Source organism: Pongo abelii, chromosome 2 (assembly GCF_028885655.2).
Source record: "Pongo abelii isolate AG06213 chromosome 2, NHGRI_mPonAbe1-v2.0_pri, whole genome shotgun sequence".
Lineage (NCBI taxonomy): Eukaryota > Metazoa > Chordata > Mammalia > Primates > Hominidae > Pongo > Pongo abelii.
In genome coordinates this window covers 168,360,052-168,376,970 of record NC_085928.1, presented here as the reverse complement: position 1 = coordinate 168,376,970, position 16,919 = coordinate 168,360,052, and the positions used below count along the sequence as shown (strand labels likewise).

At 37.2% G+C, this 16,919-nt stretch overlaps 2 protein-coding genes across 3 annotated transcripts in view; one reads left to right on the top strand and one right to left on the bottom strand.

Moving 5' to 3' along the window:
• Positions 1-16,919, bottom strand: part of GFM1 (G elongation factor mitochondrial 1) — a gene marked incomplete at its 5' end in the record, with an annotated part of 46,568 nt that overhangs the window by 17,032 nt on the left and 12,617 nt on the right. The window contains 5 exon segments of the mRNA NM_001133289.1: positions 7,819-7,901; positions 8,731-8,868; positions 11,504-11,560; positions 13,204-13,305; positions 15,122-15,259. Of these exon segments, the coding sequence (NP_001126761.1) occupies positions 7,819-7,901; positions 8,731-8,868; positions 11,504-11,560; positions 13,204-13,305; positions 15,122-15,259 (518 nt within the window).
• LXN (latexin) lies at positions 1,497-7,785 on the top strand. 2 transcript variants are annotated; one of them, XM_002814234.6, is made up of 6 exons: positions 1,497-1,859; positions 3,190-3,252; positions 4,607-4,784; positions 5,084-5,220; positions 7,132-7,194; positions 7,461-7,785. In XM_002814234.6, exons 1-6 carry the CDS (start codon positions 1,731-1,733, stop codon positions 7,557-7,559), a joined length of 669 nt encoding a protein of 222 aa, XP_002814280.3. In that variant the 5' UTR covers positions 1,497-1,730; the 3' UTR covers positions 7,560-7,785. The 2 variants fall into 2 exon arrangements, with proteins under 2 accessions (XP_002814280.3, XP_063578379.1); XM_063722309.1 differs by lacking the exon at positions 7,132-7,194 and having other exon boundaries at positions 1,526-1,859.

Here is a 16,919-nt window from a genome sequence, read left to right as displayed (position 1 = left end):
GATACTAGGGAGGCTGAGGCAGGAGAAATGCTTGAACCCGGGAGGCGGAGGTTGCAGTGAGCCGAGATCACGCCACTGCACTCCAGCCTAGGCAACTGAGTGAAACTCCGTCTCCAAAAAAAAAAAAAAAAAGGTCATGTGTGAAAGACAGTGTCTCCCAAAGCAAATTTCTCATACACGGACAAGACTGAGAAAAGTTTCACTGACATTTGATATAAGATGATGGGCAAGCAGACAGATGATATTTAAAGGCGAAGTCAATCAGAACCCCCAAATCCCAGGAGACAATAATAAGCATGAAACTGGGGCCAAAGTCCAGAATCCAGATTTACTGCATAATCTACATAATCAGAAAGAGAGACACCTCAACAGTCTTCAGTGTGTGCATTACTACCAAGTTAAAGGTCCTGGCCAGGCACGGTGGCTCATGCCTGTAATCCCAGCACTTTGGCAGGCTAAGGTAGGTGGATCACCTGAGGTCAGGAGTTCGAGATCAGCCTAGCCTAAACCTGTCTCTACTAAAAATACAAAAAACTAGCCGGGCATTGTGGTGGGCACCTGTAATCCCAGCTACTCTGGAGGCTGAGGCAGGAGAACTGCTTGAACCCAGGAGGCGGACGTTGCAGTGAGCCGAGATAGCACCACTGCACTCCAGCCTAGGCAACAAGAGTGAAACTCCGTCTCAAAAAAAAAAAAAAAAAGAAAGAAAAAAGAAAAGAAAAAAAGGTCTCAATCCAGGCAGCGAAGACCTTGGCCAAACTTTGGTAGAATCTCCAAGTTATCCTAAGACCACCAAGGATAAACCTGTACTTCTACAAAGTCAGGTTTATAGGCCCATTCCAATGAGGCAGACCACATACCAGAGATAGTGCTTTGTATAAGTTCAGTTTTTAAGTTTATTTTAATCCTTGAAGTAAAATATTCAAAATGACTCAAGTTGGAAGTATGGCGTTACATCAAAACTTATCATTTTAAGATTAGTAAAGGAGAGGGGTACAGGTGCATTTTTTTATTTCTCCTGATCCAAATTACATAATCTCCCAATTTAATACTATAGTTTGCAGATTCTCATACTTTGATTTGGGCAGAACTGGTCCAAACCCACAAAAAGCTGAGGATGAGCAAGCCTCTTCCTGGACCCTCATAAGGGGGAGGGAAATGAAGGAATCGAATCACTACCTGGAGTACTGTGTACCTTGCCCTGCCAGGGACGCTGCGTACGGTGTATAAGGAAGTTGTGCTCCAGTATGCAAGCGAAGCAACCAGACTTTTTTCCCATGGACAGGAAACTGGAGGCTTCAGAGATGTCCTATATAAGCGAAGGCCAGAAAGACCCACCCTGCACTTCTATAAAGGTTAATGAAACGAAAGATGCAATCCCAGCGAACCTAGCCCACTGACTCCCTCCCTACACCTCCACCTGCTGGTGCCTGACAGCATGCTGGCCTCTCCTCCAGTAGGAATCGGCAGGCGGAGTAAGGAAGCCGGCTGCAGGCAGTAGCGGGGCGGGGCCTCAGAAGCAGTCAGCCCAGGGCGCTCGGACGCAGACAGCCTGGGCCCAAACAGCAGCTTCCGGAGTCGGAAGGAGCTGAGGAAGAAGACAGACTGAAGGAGCTTGCGACTTTTCCGCCTCGGCAACCGGACCCAGCAGCAAGCAGAACGGGCGGCGCTCTGCTACTGGTCCCGTTAAGCCTGAGTAGCCCAAGCCCTGAAGTCACTGCTCATCCGGAATGGAAATCCCGCCGACCAACTACCCAGCCTCCAGGGCGGCCTTGGTGGCACAGAACTACATCAACTACCAGCAGGGGACCCCCCACAGGGTGTTTGAGGTGCAGAAGGTCAAACAAGCCAGCATGGAGGTGAGTTTAGCAGGGGGTGGTGGGCAGCGGAGGCTTCAGGATTGCGCTCCCTCCACTCACCCGCGGTCTCAGCCTTTGGGTGCAGACACTCCGTGCCACCCCCTACCCACCTTCTGTTTTAGGACACACTGCTGGTATCTGGTCTTGAGATATTAAGGTTTCTAGGGGAATGCCTATACTCCAGTCTCTGGAGACAGCCCGGGACTGTTTTCATCTTAAGGCAGAGACAAAGTTTTTACGCACACGGTTACAAGAAAATGGGAACACGCTTTAAGTAAGGGGCAGCACTTTCCTTAAGTGTAACCTGTAGGAACCATTCAAAGGCTACTAAGGCTGCCACGTTTCTCATCTGCTACTCTGATCTGGACCAACAAAAGCTCCCATCTTCCAAATGACTCTATTGCCTGCATTTTAAGACAAATCCTTATCAGACCCTTTGACCAAAATAAAAGGGGAAGCAAACAGCAAGAGAAACTGACAAAGAATAAAAGCACTGTGGGCTGACGCTGGCCTTTAGCCACCCAAACACCGCTACCACATGACTGCCTTAAATGATGTGCACCCTCTGCTAAAGACTTGAATTAAATGTTTAAGGCCTCAGCAATCACTAACGAAGTTTGTTTTCATTTTACTAAAATCTACTGGATTTGAGATTATCCCTTATTTATCTGACAGAATTGTAACTGCTAACAGTCTTTTAGAGGTGACAGACAGTAGATCTTATTTTGAAACTGTACCAGATAACATAATTAGGTATAAATTTTCAATCTGTATCTCAATTTAAAAGTGAAACACCATTTCTTAGTCTTATAAAATTTGTTAATCATTTTGCAGTTCCACTAATGTACAAGTAAAAACAATACTTAATTGTATTAAGTCTCCAATTGCTTTGCAGTAATCTGCCTCAAAATGAAATTCACATTCATTGAACATTATTTGGAGGGTACACTGAGCTTTATGAAAAAATCTTTTCAAAGGTGATATTATTTGTCATCTTTAGAATTGAACACTGTTTCAAACTTTCTTATACTGTAGAGACTTTAAGATCACAGATCCAGGGGTTAAATAAAGTCTTTTGATGATTGAAAGTGAGTTGTGCCCAATTTGTATGCTTTTATCCTACTCTTTTGTTTTCATCCAAAATAAACTTGATAGGGGACTTGCTAAATTAGATGTTACATTCATGGTGACATGCCTTTTTCAAGACCTAAGGCTTTCACCATTCCCCTTCAGCCAGTCCCTCCAACCAAATGAGATGGATGCTTCTAACAATGCAAGTATGATGTTGTTATAATATTTTCTTGTCTCCATTACATTTTCTTAATTTTAGGATATTCCAGGAAGAGGACATAAGTATCGCCTTAAATTTGCTGTTGAAGAAATTATACAAAAAGTAAGTTAAATTTTTTTTTTTCTTTTTTCTTTGAGACAGGGTCTCACTCTGTCACCCAGGCTGAAGTGCAGTGGCGGAACATGGCTCACTGCAGCCTCAACTTCCCAGGCTCAGGCCATCCTCCCACCTCAGTCTCCCCAAGTAGCTGGGACCACAGGTGCATGCCACTAAACCTGGCTAATTTTTGAGATCCTCCTGCCTCTGCCTCCCAAAGTGCTAGGATTACAAGCATGAGCTACCATGCCCAGCCAAAATGTTCTTATTAAACAAATTTAATTCTAAATATTCCAGATCATGTTTGCTGATCAAATCCATAAGACTGATTAGTTTTACCTCTTTTTAAAAAGTTGTTGTGAAATCCCTGCCTCTAAAAAATACTGACCATGTGGGCAAAGTTTACAAGCATCAGTTCTTTACTATCTTTGGGTATTCCTAGGTATATGAATTATTTCTACCAAACTACACAGAAAAAGACTATACACTTCAGTTCAAATGAGTTTCTTAAGAAGTTTCATACTCTTAGGGCAGTCTGAACTTATGCCTAATATAAATGAGTGAAGTAATTTATTCCCCAATCAATCATCTTCTTACGTCTGCTTTTCTCATTCTATTTTTCATTGGGTTTTTAGAGAAAGAAGGTGCTCTTAGATATTCACAAGCAACAGAATGCCAGCTGATACCACCATTCAGATGAAGATCTTTCAGTAATGGGGAAGGGAAATTTTAAAGATTATACACAACTGTCAAATTATTAATGAGACAAACTTAAAAGAAAGGAACTGCAATCTGTACCACAGGCATCTTGAAATTTTAAAAAGCTTGCCTTTCTGTTGAGCGTAATTCATAAAGAGATTCATTAAAAGGCATCTGAGCTGCTAGACAGCCATCTTTACAAAGCATAACCCAATGCCATAATCTTCTAATTTTATATCCAGACACAGGCTGCTGCATCTGCATTTCAAAAACTTTCTGTTATTTCAGGAGCAAAGAGTAAGAGTAATGGAAAAACTTTAAAGTAACCAGTCTTGAGTTGGTATATAAAGTCAGATTAAAATCTGGCCTTGCAAATGGACACCCCGTTAATACTGAAATATATTGAAAGTTTTAAGACTAGAATTTATAAGATTATGACACCACATCATTTATAAAGTAAGTTATCTATTTTAGGGTATTCACATGATAAGTCTAGAATTTAATAGGCCAGGCCCAATTAGATACCTCTGAAAACAAGCACTTTGAAGTCTAGTCTAAAACAACACCATTAGGGGCCTATGCTTTAAATCATATCTCAAAGATGATAATTAATAATGAATAGCCTTCTGTATATAAGGATATTTTGCTAAATTTCAAACAGCAAGTTAAGGTGAACTGCACAGCTGAAGTACTTTACCCTTCAACGGGACAAGAAACTGCACCAGAAGTCAACTTCACATTTGAAGGAGAAACTGGAAAGAATCCAGATGAAGAAGACAACACATTTTATCAAAGACTTAAGTCCATGAAGGAACCGCTAGAAGCACAAAATATTCCAGGTATATAAATATGGCATGAAAACCATTTGTTTGATTCAAACTTAAAATCAATCTCAATTATCTATGCTTAAAATTGTTAGTTGCTAAGTATGTTAGAAACTTACAGGCTTTTGCAAAAATACTCATTTCTAATCTAATCCAACAAAAAAGAGGCCTCAGAAATTTTATAGATCCATAGCTTAATTAAATTATTTTCTGCAAACATTTGAAGGAAACTAAGACATGATTTAGAATTTAGATTTTGTTTTAAAAGGTTAATACTATATATATAATTATCATATAAATGTTTCTCCTATCAGACAATTTTGGAAATGTATCTCCAGAAATGACGCTTATTCTACATTTAGCCTGGGTTGCCTGTGGTTATATAATATGGCAAAATTCTACTGAAGACACATGGTATAAAATGGTAAAAATTCAAACTGTCAAGCAAGTGGTAAGTAGTTTCTATAAAATACACTATTAATGAGGTTAATATTTATCGAAAGTATTGTAATTCATAATTGGATAAGCAGTATCCCTATAGTCATTTTGTATTTAATAGCAAACCTGGGATTTCAAAGGGGAGGTCAGGTACAATCAAGATTAGAGAAGGTGAAGAATCGTAGGAAGAGTCCAAAGCAACAGTAACTGGTCTAAAAAGTTCTTTGATTTGGCTGAGAGATGCAAACCACAGGCCTCCTTTGCCTCAAACTTGCCTAATTAACTGTGCTTCGTTAGTTGCATTCTCTGGGAACATACAGACTAGGAAGCATAATAAAAGCAAGGCCAAGCCAAGGATTTCAATGAAACACTTTCTGTTAATACAGAATATCTAGACTGCGCTTTCAAAAAGCATCATGGTAATCGTAGCTCTTAATCTTTCAGGTTAGTCAAGTCAGATATGATACTTTACTCAAACCCTCTTCTAGAACAAAAAGGTTGAGAGAGTTTTATTAGTAGCAGCAAGACAAAATCCCAGGCGTACAATATACAGTCAGGCCTCTCCATGGGTTCTGCATCCATGGATACAAACAACCGAGAATCAAAAATATTTGGGGGAAAAAAATGGATGGTAGCATCTGTACTGAACATGCACAGATTTTTTTGTCATGATTCCCTAAGTAATATAACAACTATTTACATAACATTTAGATTGTATTCGGTATTATAAGTAATCTAGAGATGATTTAAAGTATATGAGAGGGTATGCATAGGTTATATGCAAATACTACACTGTTTTATGTTAGAGACTTGAGCATCCATGAATTTTGGTATCTGAGGGGAATCTTGGAACCAATCCTCCATGGATACTAAGGGACAATTGTAATGACTCTCCTCACCTTTAATCTGCTCTATAGAGATCCTCAAGGCCACTTTTTATGGCAGTCACAAGCAAAGCTGTGCTTTCAAAAGAGTGAAGTCTTGAGTTATAATCCAACATTTAGCTTTTGTGCTCAGCTTAATATAGATTATTTCCCTTAGCAATCTAAGTTTTGTGTTCAAATTACTATAGTCATGCTATACTGAAACTGTTTTTTCCCTCTACTGTACAGTACAGAAAAAAGCTTTAATTAACACAATCACACAACTATACTCACTACATTTTACTATTCTCAGGTGTTATGGTTTTTTTGTTTGTTTGCCTGTTTTTGAGACAGAGCTTCACTCTGTCGCTCAGGCTGGAGTGCATTAATGTGATCATGGCTCGCTGCAGCCTCAACCTCCCAGGCTCAGGTGGTCCTCCCACCTCAGCCTCCCAGGTGGCTGGGAGTACAGGCGCACACAGCCATGCCTGGCTAATTTTTTGTTTATTCTCATAGAGACGTGGTTTCACTGTGTTGCCCAGACTGGTCTTGAACTCCTAGGCTCAGGCAAGTTGCCTACCTCGGCCCCCCAAAGTGCTGGGATTATAGATGTGAGCCACTGTGCTTGGTCTTATTTTCAGTTTTCAAAAAGAGAATTTCTGTTATAAAATTGGATTCTTTCAATGCAAACACCCATTGCTATAGCTTATCCCATAAATTATGCTTTTCTGTACAATGGAAATACAAAGGGTTCTTAAATCAAGCTACACTTGGTAATTCTCTTAAGTAGCCACCACAACTTGGAAACTAAAAACAGGTAAACATTTTTTGGGGAACAAATATAAGATCATGATTTTAAAATGCATCTTGAAAGAACACTTTATTTAGTGTAAGAGAATAGATTTTGTCACATTAAATTGAAATTATGACGTTCAATTTTTATTTTTACCTAAATGGAAATATTATATTCATGTACTAATCAAAGATGATTTTCAAAATTAAATGTAATTTTTGCCAAAGATACTAAGTTTTAAACAACACGTTTTTATTTTTTGTCATAGCGAAGAAATGATGACTTTATTGAATTAGACTACACCATTCTACTTCATAATATAGCATCTCAGGTGAAGTATAATTTACCTTTATTTGATGCCATTCTGAAAACTGAGACTCCTTGTATAGCCACAGTATGCTTTATTAATTTTGACTCTAAATCAGAATTCATGTAAATCTAGATAAGCACCAGATTTAAGTATATTATAATGGTAGCAATTTAACAAAAGTACTATTCTTTGTGAAGACTGTTTTATCTCTAACAAAATATAAACCCAACTACGTTTTCCTAAATGTTTTTGAATTTTATCATGGCATTAATTTTCTTCACTTGCAGGAGATTATTCCCTGGCAAATGCAAGTTCTCTGGCATCCACAATATGGCACTAAAGTAAAACATAATAGCCGTCTGCCAAAGGAAGTACAACTGGAATAAACAAAAACCCTAACACTGGAAGTGTAAACATATCTATTGATGTGTATGCCAATTTCACTGGCATCTAGCTTATGAGGCCAAATAATCCCAAAGTGTCACTTTATATAAATGTCTTGATTACAGTATAGAACTTTATAGAGTCCACAATACAAAGTATCACTATATAAAAATGTCTTCATAACAGTAATAGTGGTATATATATCCAAAATAAAAAGCTTCAATTTCAGCCTCATAATGTTTAATTACGTTGCATACTTACGGGACAGGGGCAGTAATGGTCTCTCGAAAGGCAACTTTTGGCTTTCCTGTGATACAAGGACAGCCATACTCTCTTTCCAGCCTCTAAAAAGAATGGGGAAAATATTATTTAAATTTAAAAAAATAAACTGAAAGAAAACCTCCTAAGCATCTTATATATCTTAGTAGCATTCATTTAAATATAATAGATAAACAAATCTTAAATCATTTTAGTATCTTATAAGGATTAGATATGTGATACTTAATACAAACTGCTTTTACAGATTTTATATAAATGAATTCTAAGTTACACTGGTTAATTTATATTTACCTCCAATTAATCTACCCACTAAAACGTCACCATTGTTTCATATTATTACATAGTCACTGGAATAATATATAAATCTGTTGTCAGGATTTTCTATCTCAACTTCAAAGATACGATCTCACCAAAATTTCTAATCACATATCTTTGGTTTTTACTTATATATCAATACATACAAGACCTTTCCTGGGAAGGTATAGGCCCCATCTTCCCTTTCTTTTATGTATATTATAATGATCTTCAAGTATTGACTTGACAAGAAATGGCCTGAAGAGTTGGTAAAACCGCAGGTTGTCTCCCTAAGGCTTGGACCAGGATTTACTTGACCCAGTTACCCATGACCTGGGGATGGACAGATATTCTTGCTGCAAATCCCCTGAGCCTTGATTCTAGGAGTCCAGAACGTTTTACAAATAAAAAGATTTAGAGATCAAAAATAATTATTTTGTAACACATAGTAGAGGAAGCAGTAGACCACATCTGGATACAAACCAGAGTGATGCATGAAGAACCAGAGTTAGTTACAGACATTAGATTGAGAATTATTGACTTTTAATGAAACAGACAGTAATAAATTGATTTCAACTTAACTTCCTTATTATTCATTACCTGAGCATAGATTTCCAGGTGTAATTCTCCCATTCCAGATATAATTGTCTCTTTGTTCTCAGTGTCAAAGTGTACTTTAAATGTGGGATCTTCTCTTGTAAACCTGCCAATACCTTTTGAAAATTTTTCCAGATCGTTCTTTAAAAGAAGAAGAAAGTCACTATATGTTTTACTGAGCATGATCAGCAATGGGATTTTAGAAAAAACTTTACTGAATGAAATAAAATACATCAGCGGTTAAGAAATAAAAATGATACGTATCTAGTTCTACTCCACACCATTTTTAAAAACAATCTGAGCTTGGATACCGCACAGCCAAGAGAGCAGGGAATAGCTCACTAAACAGAATTTTCTTTCCATACCAAGATAGAAAACAAGAGTCGAAGACTTAACTCTATGCCCTTTCCTCTTACATTGACACACTGTCCTTTTGTGAAAATTGCCCATAAAGCAGAAATTGGAATCTGTGTTACATTTTAGAAATCCTATACATAATCAAAGGAATCAGCATGTTTACCAAGACATTACTATAGATTCAAGCAGGATACTTAAGACCAACAAATAGGCAAATACCACGATGAGACTTCTCCCTTTCAAAACAATCTGCTTGGATGTGGTATGATGCACCTTTTTTCCTCCTTAGATGCCATGTAATCCCGCGTGGTAAGCAGAGTAATGGCCCTCCAAAGATACCCTAATCTGACAATATGCTGCCTTACATAGTAAAGGGGACTTTGCAAATTAACTAAGGTTACACTGGAGATGGGGAGATTGTTATCAATTATCTAGGTGGATACAACATAATCATGTGTGCCTTTAAAACATGGAGGAGGAAGCCAGAAGGGTGGGTCAGAGGGATTCCATGAAGGAAGAAGTGGCAGGAGATATCTGAAGCAAGAAAGGGACTTAACCAGCTGTTGCCGGCACTGAAGATGGAGGCAGGGGGCCACAAGCCAAGGAAGGTGGGTAGCCTCTGGAAGCTAGGAACAGCCCTCAGGTAACAGTCTTCAAAGAAATGGGGACCCCCATCCTACAACCACAAGGAATTGAATACTGCCAATAACCTGAGTAAGAAGGAGAGAAATTCTCCCAAAGAGCCTCCACAAAGGAAAAGAGCATTGCCAATATCTTGATTAATTTAGCCCTTTGAGAACAGTTATCAGCCTATGATCCACAGAACTATAAAAGTATATATTTGTGTTGTTTTAAGCCACTACGTTTGTGGTAACTTCTTATGTCAGCAATAGAAAACTAACACACCCAGTACAACCAATATTAACAGCTATCATTTACCACATACCTGGAGCTGTGGTATGTGTTTTGTCTATGTTTTCTCAAATCCCAACCACAATGCTGCAAGGCAGAATTATCCACATTTTACAGGTGAGGAAATGAGGTGTAGAGAGGTTAAGTGACTTGTTCAAGGCCACACAGCTATTGCATGGCAAAGCTAGGACTGAATCCCAGTTCAGTCTTTCTAGGTCTTTTGCCTTTCTCCTGCACAAGCCAGATACTCTCAAATTAGAAACATCATGCCTGCCCCCACTATTGAGACTCATGGAGACTTTATTATTTGATTTAAATTAACTTACTCCAGCAAGCAGCCATCTTTAAACTTTTCAATGCATACATAACCCCAAAACACCAAAAAACCTTCTGGATATTGAAGCATTGATTTCCCTCCTTATTGTAAATTATCAACAGTTAAATGTCTTAAATAAACTCTGAATTTAGGAAAGAAGAAGCATAATACATAAGCATAAGTTCTAACCTTTCATATTTCCAAAGAGAAAAGCAAGCAATTTTAACAATGTACTTGGAATAAACTATGGAATCCTACTGAGGTTAAGATGTAAGGTTCACCTTTTCTCAAATTCCTGAGAAAATGGAGTAATTTAATATTTCCTGCCACCTCAATTTTCTCTTTTCTATATTGAGAAAAGGTCTGGAAAATCTCAAGGTTCCTCAAAATAGATGTAGTAGTAGCAGCTGTTAGTGATATTATCACATGACAATTCATCAGAGTATGTTTTGTAATAAGTTCTGTATAACAAATCATAAAAAGTTCACTCAATGCATGAATAAGTGAATTTCAATATACCACATTAACATGATTGTTATGAATGCCAAGGCAACTGAAGAACTAAAAAATTATGGTTTGAGATCAGACTAATTCCCATGGCAAAGAATGAAAATGCAAAACCTAATCATGCAATTTTGGATTTATTAAAAGCTAAATTACATCAAACCCAATTATAAAACTATAAAGTATAAAATTATCTTAAAAAATATTTCAAAGTGGAAAAAAGTCTTATTTACAGGCTTTCCATGCAATACTCAGACATTTACTCATAACTACCAGAAAACCTAGAGCTATATTATAACCCATGAGTCAATTAATCAGTTCAACATTCTAAAGTACTTTATAGTGGGGTTTTACTACACCTTAGGAGAAATGCCCCTGATTCCCCTTTTCCAATTGTGTATGATCTGAATCCAGGAAGTTACACTTAACACTCTGACGCCAACAATATAGTAAAGTTATAAAGTACAGTCAGGTGAATATTTTAATACCATCCATTTCTTCAAATATACTGAGGAGTTATCATTAGGAACAGACTGGTAAATTTAAAAAGAAGATCTCAATACCAACAGAGGAAATAGAGATCATAAGACTGCTAGTTATTATAAGATATCAAGTGCATTGTAGAGATAGATGAAAAAGAGCTCAAGTTTTAATTGTGATATACTGAGCTTTAAATCAAACTCCTACCTTGTTAGAAGGCTTCATTGCTATTGAAATGACAGGATCAGGAACATGAATTGACTCCTAAAATATTTTTTAAAAGAAAACAGAAGAATTCAAAAACAGACCCATATGAGTCAGGGATAGATTAATTTTAATGTGCCACTTTACAACAGAACAAAGGATAAATAGTAGCCAATGTCTTTAGGCTAGACAATATATATCTTGATCTGTTTTGCATTAAATAAGTACATTAATACAACATATTAATAAATAAATAAAGCTATCTACTTATATAAGTTCCTCCTTCCCAAAATAAAATTAATGAATGTATTTATTTACCTGTTTAACACAATTACTACAATTAATCCAAATACTGAGATGTGAAATTCTTATTGCTTGGTGACTGTTGCAATCTTCTAAGTTATTTTATTAATCAAAATATAATACAATTACTGATAAGGCAAACAGAGAAAGGGCACCAAATTCTTCATACCCATGACACCTCATTTAATGAATTACAACTCTGAGAAGCAGGTATTATCCCCATTTTACGAATACAGTCACTAAAGGCTTGGAAATAAGGTAAAACAAATTGGCTAAGGGCCAGTAGGTAGTATAGGGCAAAGGTGAGACTCTAACCAAGGCCTGTTTGTTTCAAAGCCTTGGTAAGCACTTCCCACAACTACCAATCACTTCATGTTGCTAATGACCAGTACTAGAGAAGGCCTTATCAATAATACTTAGAAAACATTCCTTTTATCTAGATCTCAAACAAAAATTGTATAGATTTATGTTTTTTTTGTAGTGTCTTAAATCAACAGGTAATACTATACAAATTAGAGGATATTACAGACAAAAAAACTAAACTATAAAATCATGAATTCATCATTAGATAGCAGGAAGTATTAAAGTGCTACTCTGTTAGAGTTGGGTCAGTACTTATGTAAATGACCCACTGCAAATTACCTGTCACCCTATGTACTCATCATACTCTTTCTTTACTGAATTCATCAAAGAGATCACTCTCATAAACAGATGGTCATAATGTAAGAGAGTTTGCTCTCCTACAGAGGCAAAAAAGGTGAGTGAGTGAAGGGAATTCAAAGGCAGGAACTACCTGTGCATGCTCTTCCCTCAGAATCCCTCAATGATAAAAAGGGACTTCTGAGTTCCAAAGGGCAGGCTATTTATATAAGTCAGGCTGTGTAGTTGCATACTGCCCTCTGAGCCTGGTTATGTTCTGTTATCCCACGTCTAGTCTAAATGTTACAGTCTGGTCTCACAAGGGATTGAGGGAACAGTATACTTTCTGGCTACTGAGTTAATAAGGAAGTAGCACTCCACTGAAACTAGCTTGATGTTAGTGGTAACAATTAGAAATGCACCCCAAGTGTGGAAGCAGGTCTCAGGGTGGAGGAATCAGAGCCACGCTGTCCAGGTACCATCTGGTGGAGATATTTCCTTCTTGCTAAACTTGGGAGGATTGTGGATCCTCCAAGTTTTCCTTTTTACTATGAAAAACCAGGTAAGTTAGCTTACAGAGCACCTGTCTAACTGACATTCAAAGAGCTATAACCAACATTCAAAGAGCCACAACTAACTTGATGACTGTGGTACTCAACGAAAACTTCTGTGGTTGTTTTTCTGAAGTATTAAATGCACTACATAAAAACACAGACTTTTAAAATTCTAGTGATAAGTAGCTTTGAAATTAAATGGCTTACCATAGAAAGGCCACTGTTGGCTTTGTCTGTGAATGTGTCTCCACTAGCACAGTCAATGCCAAACAACGCACAGATGTCTCCAGCATATACTTTCTCAACATCCTAAGAAAACAAATAACACAAAATGATATTTGCAAGTAATACAAATAAAGATGTGGTAACTAAAAAGTAACTGTACAGTACACACATTGTATATAAATAAGCTTGGCAGAATCTCTCAGCTTGAATTCTATAGTGAATTAGCTAGAACCAATACAATAATCAACCATGCTAAGATGTATTTTTAAAAGGCCTTCATTTAAACCATATATCAATAGACAAGATTTTACTTTAAACAGAAAACTCATTACTTGAAGTAGCTGCAGTACTAACAACACAGTGCCTCAAAATTCTAAAGTTATTTCTATGGAATTAAAAGGCATGTACTGGCGGGGCATGGTGGCTCACGCCTGTAATCCCAGCACTTTGGGAGGCCAAGGTGAGTGGATCACCTGAGGTCAGGAGTTCAAGACCAGCCTGACAACATGGTGAAACCCTGTCTCTACTGAAAATACAAAAAATTAGCCAGGGATGGTGGCGGGTGCCTGTAATCCCAGCTACAAGGGAGGCTGAGGCAGGAGAGTCGCTTGAACCCAGGAGGCAGAGGTTGCAGTGAACCGAGATCGCGCCACTGCACTCCAGCCTGGGAGACAAGAGCAAAACTCCATCTCAAAAAAAAAAAAAGGCATGTACTATATATGTTGCCGCAGTTAGGCAATGAGATTGTGTATGACAGAGATCTATTCTGTCATACATACTCTTCCTTTACAGGAAACCTGTAAAGGAAGTTTTGAAAACAAAGGTAGGAGAATGGAGCCCACTGTGCTAAAAATAATTTTAATTTCTCACAGATGCAAGCAGTCGAGAAAACACAGGAAATCTAAGAACAAGGCATTGGTGCCTCCAAGCTTCCTAGTTTTTGTCCTTTTACATTGACAGTTCATTCACAACAGCTGTGGCTGTGAGTAAGTGTGTCTTTCTTTAATGGTGACACAGCTGTACAAATCTTCCAGCTTCTGGTCCATGAAACAGCTATGACAATCACTTAGCCTGCCCCCTGCTGCCTATCTCACAAAACAGCAATGCTGTCGGGTTCTGAGACTGACAATTCCTCTTCTAGAAGAAACAAAAGTTATGGCTACCAAAAAATTTGTTAAGATTTTGCTTAGACTGATAAATTTCTCCAGGAAAACATAGCTGGATTGGGAAAGGGTGGGGGTAGGGGACAAACTCATGCACTCAGTATTCCTTCCAAGGCCTAACCATAAGGACTACAGAAGGCTATAGCAGATTCCGAGCCAACTCAAGAATTCAAGGCATAAGTCAAAGTTTATCTCCCAGATCAGCCCTTGAAGCTTTTAAATCTTCAGGTGGATTCTGGCCCCAATATGGTCCTGCAGTGGGTTCTACAACAGGAATAAAAGCTCTAGGGTTAAACAGGGCTTTTGTGCCTGCCATATTTCAGAAGGTAAATAAAACAATGTGGAAAACTGTGTAAATTTATTATTTTCTTATCTTTAAGAATCACAGTTCCACAGTCTTAAATGCCTATTACATTCTTTGTAATGATAGTTTTTGAGGAAAGTGCTGAATCTTGTATTCTGAGTGTTAAGGAACTGTCTCTTTTCCTTAACCTTGGCCCTTGAGAAAACATAGCTAATTCACAACTAGTGGTATTAAAAAAAAATGAGTTAACATCTGCCAATTTATCCTATAGCAAAGTGCTAGATCAGAGCTGCAACACATTTAAGTAAAAAGGAAGAAACTAGAAACATACATTTAACCAGAATTAATTTTCTAGTGGGGCTCAGGATACCAAGAAGGGTCTATTTCACCCATATTAGAGGAATTTCTAATCTCACAATGACTCTGTACTTGCCTCCATCATGTCGGCATGCATGCGAGCTAGCCGTTGCAACCGTACTTTCTTTCCTGTCCTTGTGTTATAGATGGTGTCACCCTTCTTTAGCTCTCCCTGATAACTGCGAACATAAGTTAATTGTCCAAATCGACCTACCTAGAAGTCAAGATTGGGTAAGGGCAGGAAGAATAAAAAGAAACATAATAATCGAAGTATTGAGGAAAGCTTCATAACTCCCTACAAGTATTCTCTACCAATTTTAGTAATCTATCTTACATATTTCAGTTTATTGTCATAAACTAATACTAGCTTTGAACACAGATAAGATAAATGGCTGTTATTCATCAATCTTTTTGGTATCACAATCTAAGACATTTCTGTTTCCTTTGAAATAAGCTATTAGTATTAGAACAAAATTTTTAAATTGTTTACATAAGGAAGTATGTTTGGCCTTCTAACATTATTTCATAAGTTTAATACAATAAGATATAAAACAAAAAGGTATAATTGGAAAAACAACAGAGATACTATTAGAAACAGTAGGTGTGTGCTATACATCTAAAACACAATCTCTGACAATCACGTGGAAAATTATGCGAGTAAGAGTTCTGTGGCTGGGCTAGTTGCTCAGGCCTGTAATCCCAGCACTCTGGGAGGCCGAGGTGGGCAGATCACCTGAGGTCAGGAGTTCAAGACCAGCCTGGCCAACATGGCAAAACCCCACCTCTACTAAAAATACAAAAATCAGCCGGGTGTGGTGGTGCACCTATAATCCCAGCTACTCGGGAAGCTGAGGCAGGAAAATTGCTTAAACCCGGGAGGTGGAAGTTGCAGTGAGCCGAGATCGCACCACTGCACTCCAACCTGGGCAACAGAATAGGTGAGACTCTGTCTCAAAAAAAAAAAAAAAAAAAAAAAGAGTTCTGTGAAGTGACTGAATATACTAGCAGTGACCAATTAACATATATTTAAAAGTTCCCAGTTCTTACCATGTTAATTATAGGCTTAACAAAATAGCAATCGAAATCCCAACAGGAAATTTTAAACATGTGATTAGTGATTTTAAAATTCATTCAGAGGAATAAATAGGTAAAAACAGAAATTTTTCAAAAACTATGGTAATAAGATAAAACTAACTCTGACAGATATAAAAACATATTAAAATGCTTGAAACTCAGAAAATTCAGAACCAGCACAAATTAGACTAAACACCCCACAGAGTACAGTATAAAAATCTAAAGTATAAAATATATTTGTCAATAGATGATAAAGAAACATGACAAATCAATGGAAAAGGAAGAAAGGATTGTGCATAAAGTACTAACTGGACAATTGATACTCTATTTGGAGGCAGAGGAGATACATTTAGATCCTACCCAGCAAAACAAATTCCAGTTGAATTAATGATGGGGAAAGAAAAAAAACATAAAAAAGTAGAAGGAACGAAAGTAAATATTAACAAAATATATACAAATAAAAGGTTGCTAAGGTTAAAAACTAAAGAATGACTAAACAGAAAGACATATTCGACTATACAAACTTTAAAGCACTGATTGCTTTTAAAAATCAAAATTTATTTCATCAAGATAAAAGATTACAATAAAATTTTTCATTTGTTAAATCAGTAATGATTTTTAAATAATACTCAATGATGATATTCATTGAAATAATCCAATTTATTAATTTGGAGAGTATGAACGCAATCTGGCAATATAAACCATTAACTATGAAAACATTCTATGCCTTTAACTCAATAATCACTATTCTGGGAATCCTAAGAAAATATTCTTATATATGTATTTTTAAAAGCTTTATC

What these genes read in the sequence shown, in the direction of transcription:
- LXN (XM_002814234.6), top strand. Translation starts at nt 1,731, where the DNA reads ATGGAAATCCCGCCGACCAACTACCCAGCCTCCAGGGCGGCCTTGGTG. An exon ending in TCAAACAAGCCAGCATGGAG is followed by an intron (nt 1,860 to 3,189) that starts GTGAGTTTAGCA and finishes TCTTAATTTTAG; the next exon opens with GATATTCCAGGAAGAGGACA. An exon ending in TTCATAATATAGCATCTCAG is followed by an intron (nt 7,195 to 7,460) that starts GTGAAGTATAAT and finishes CTTCACTTGCAG; the next exon opens with GAGATTATTCCCTGGCAAAT.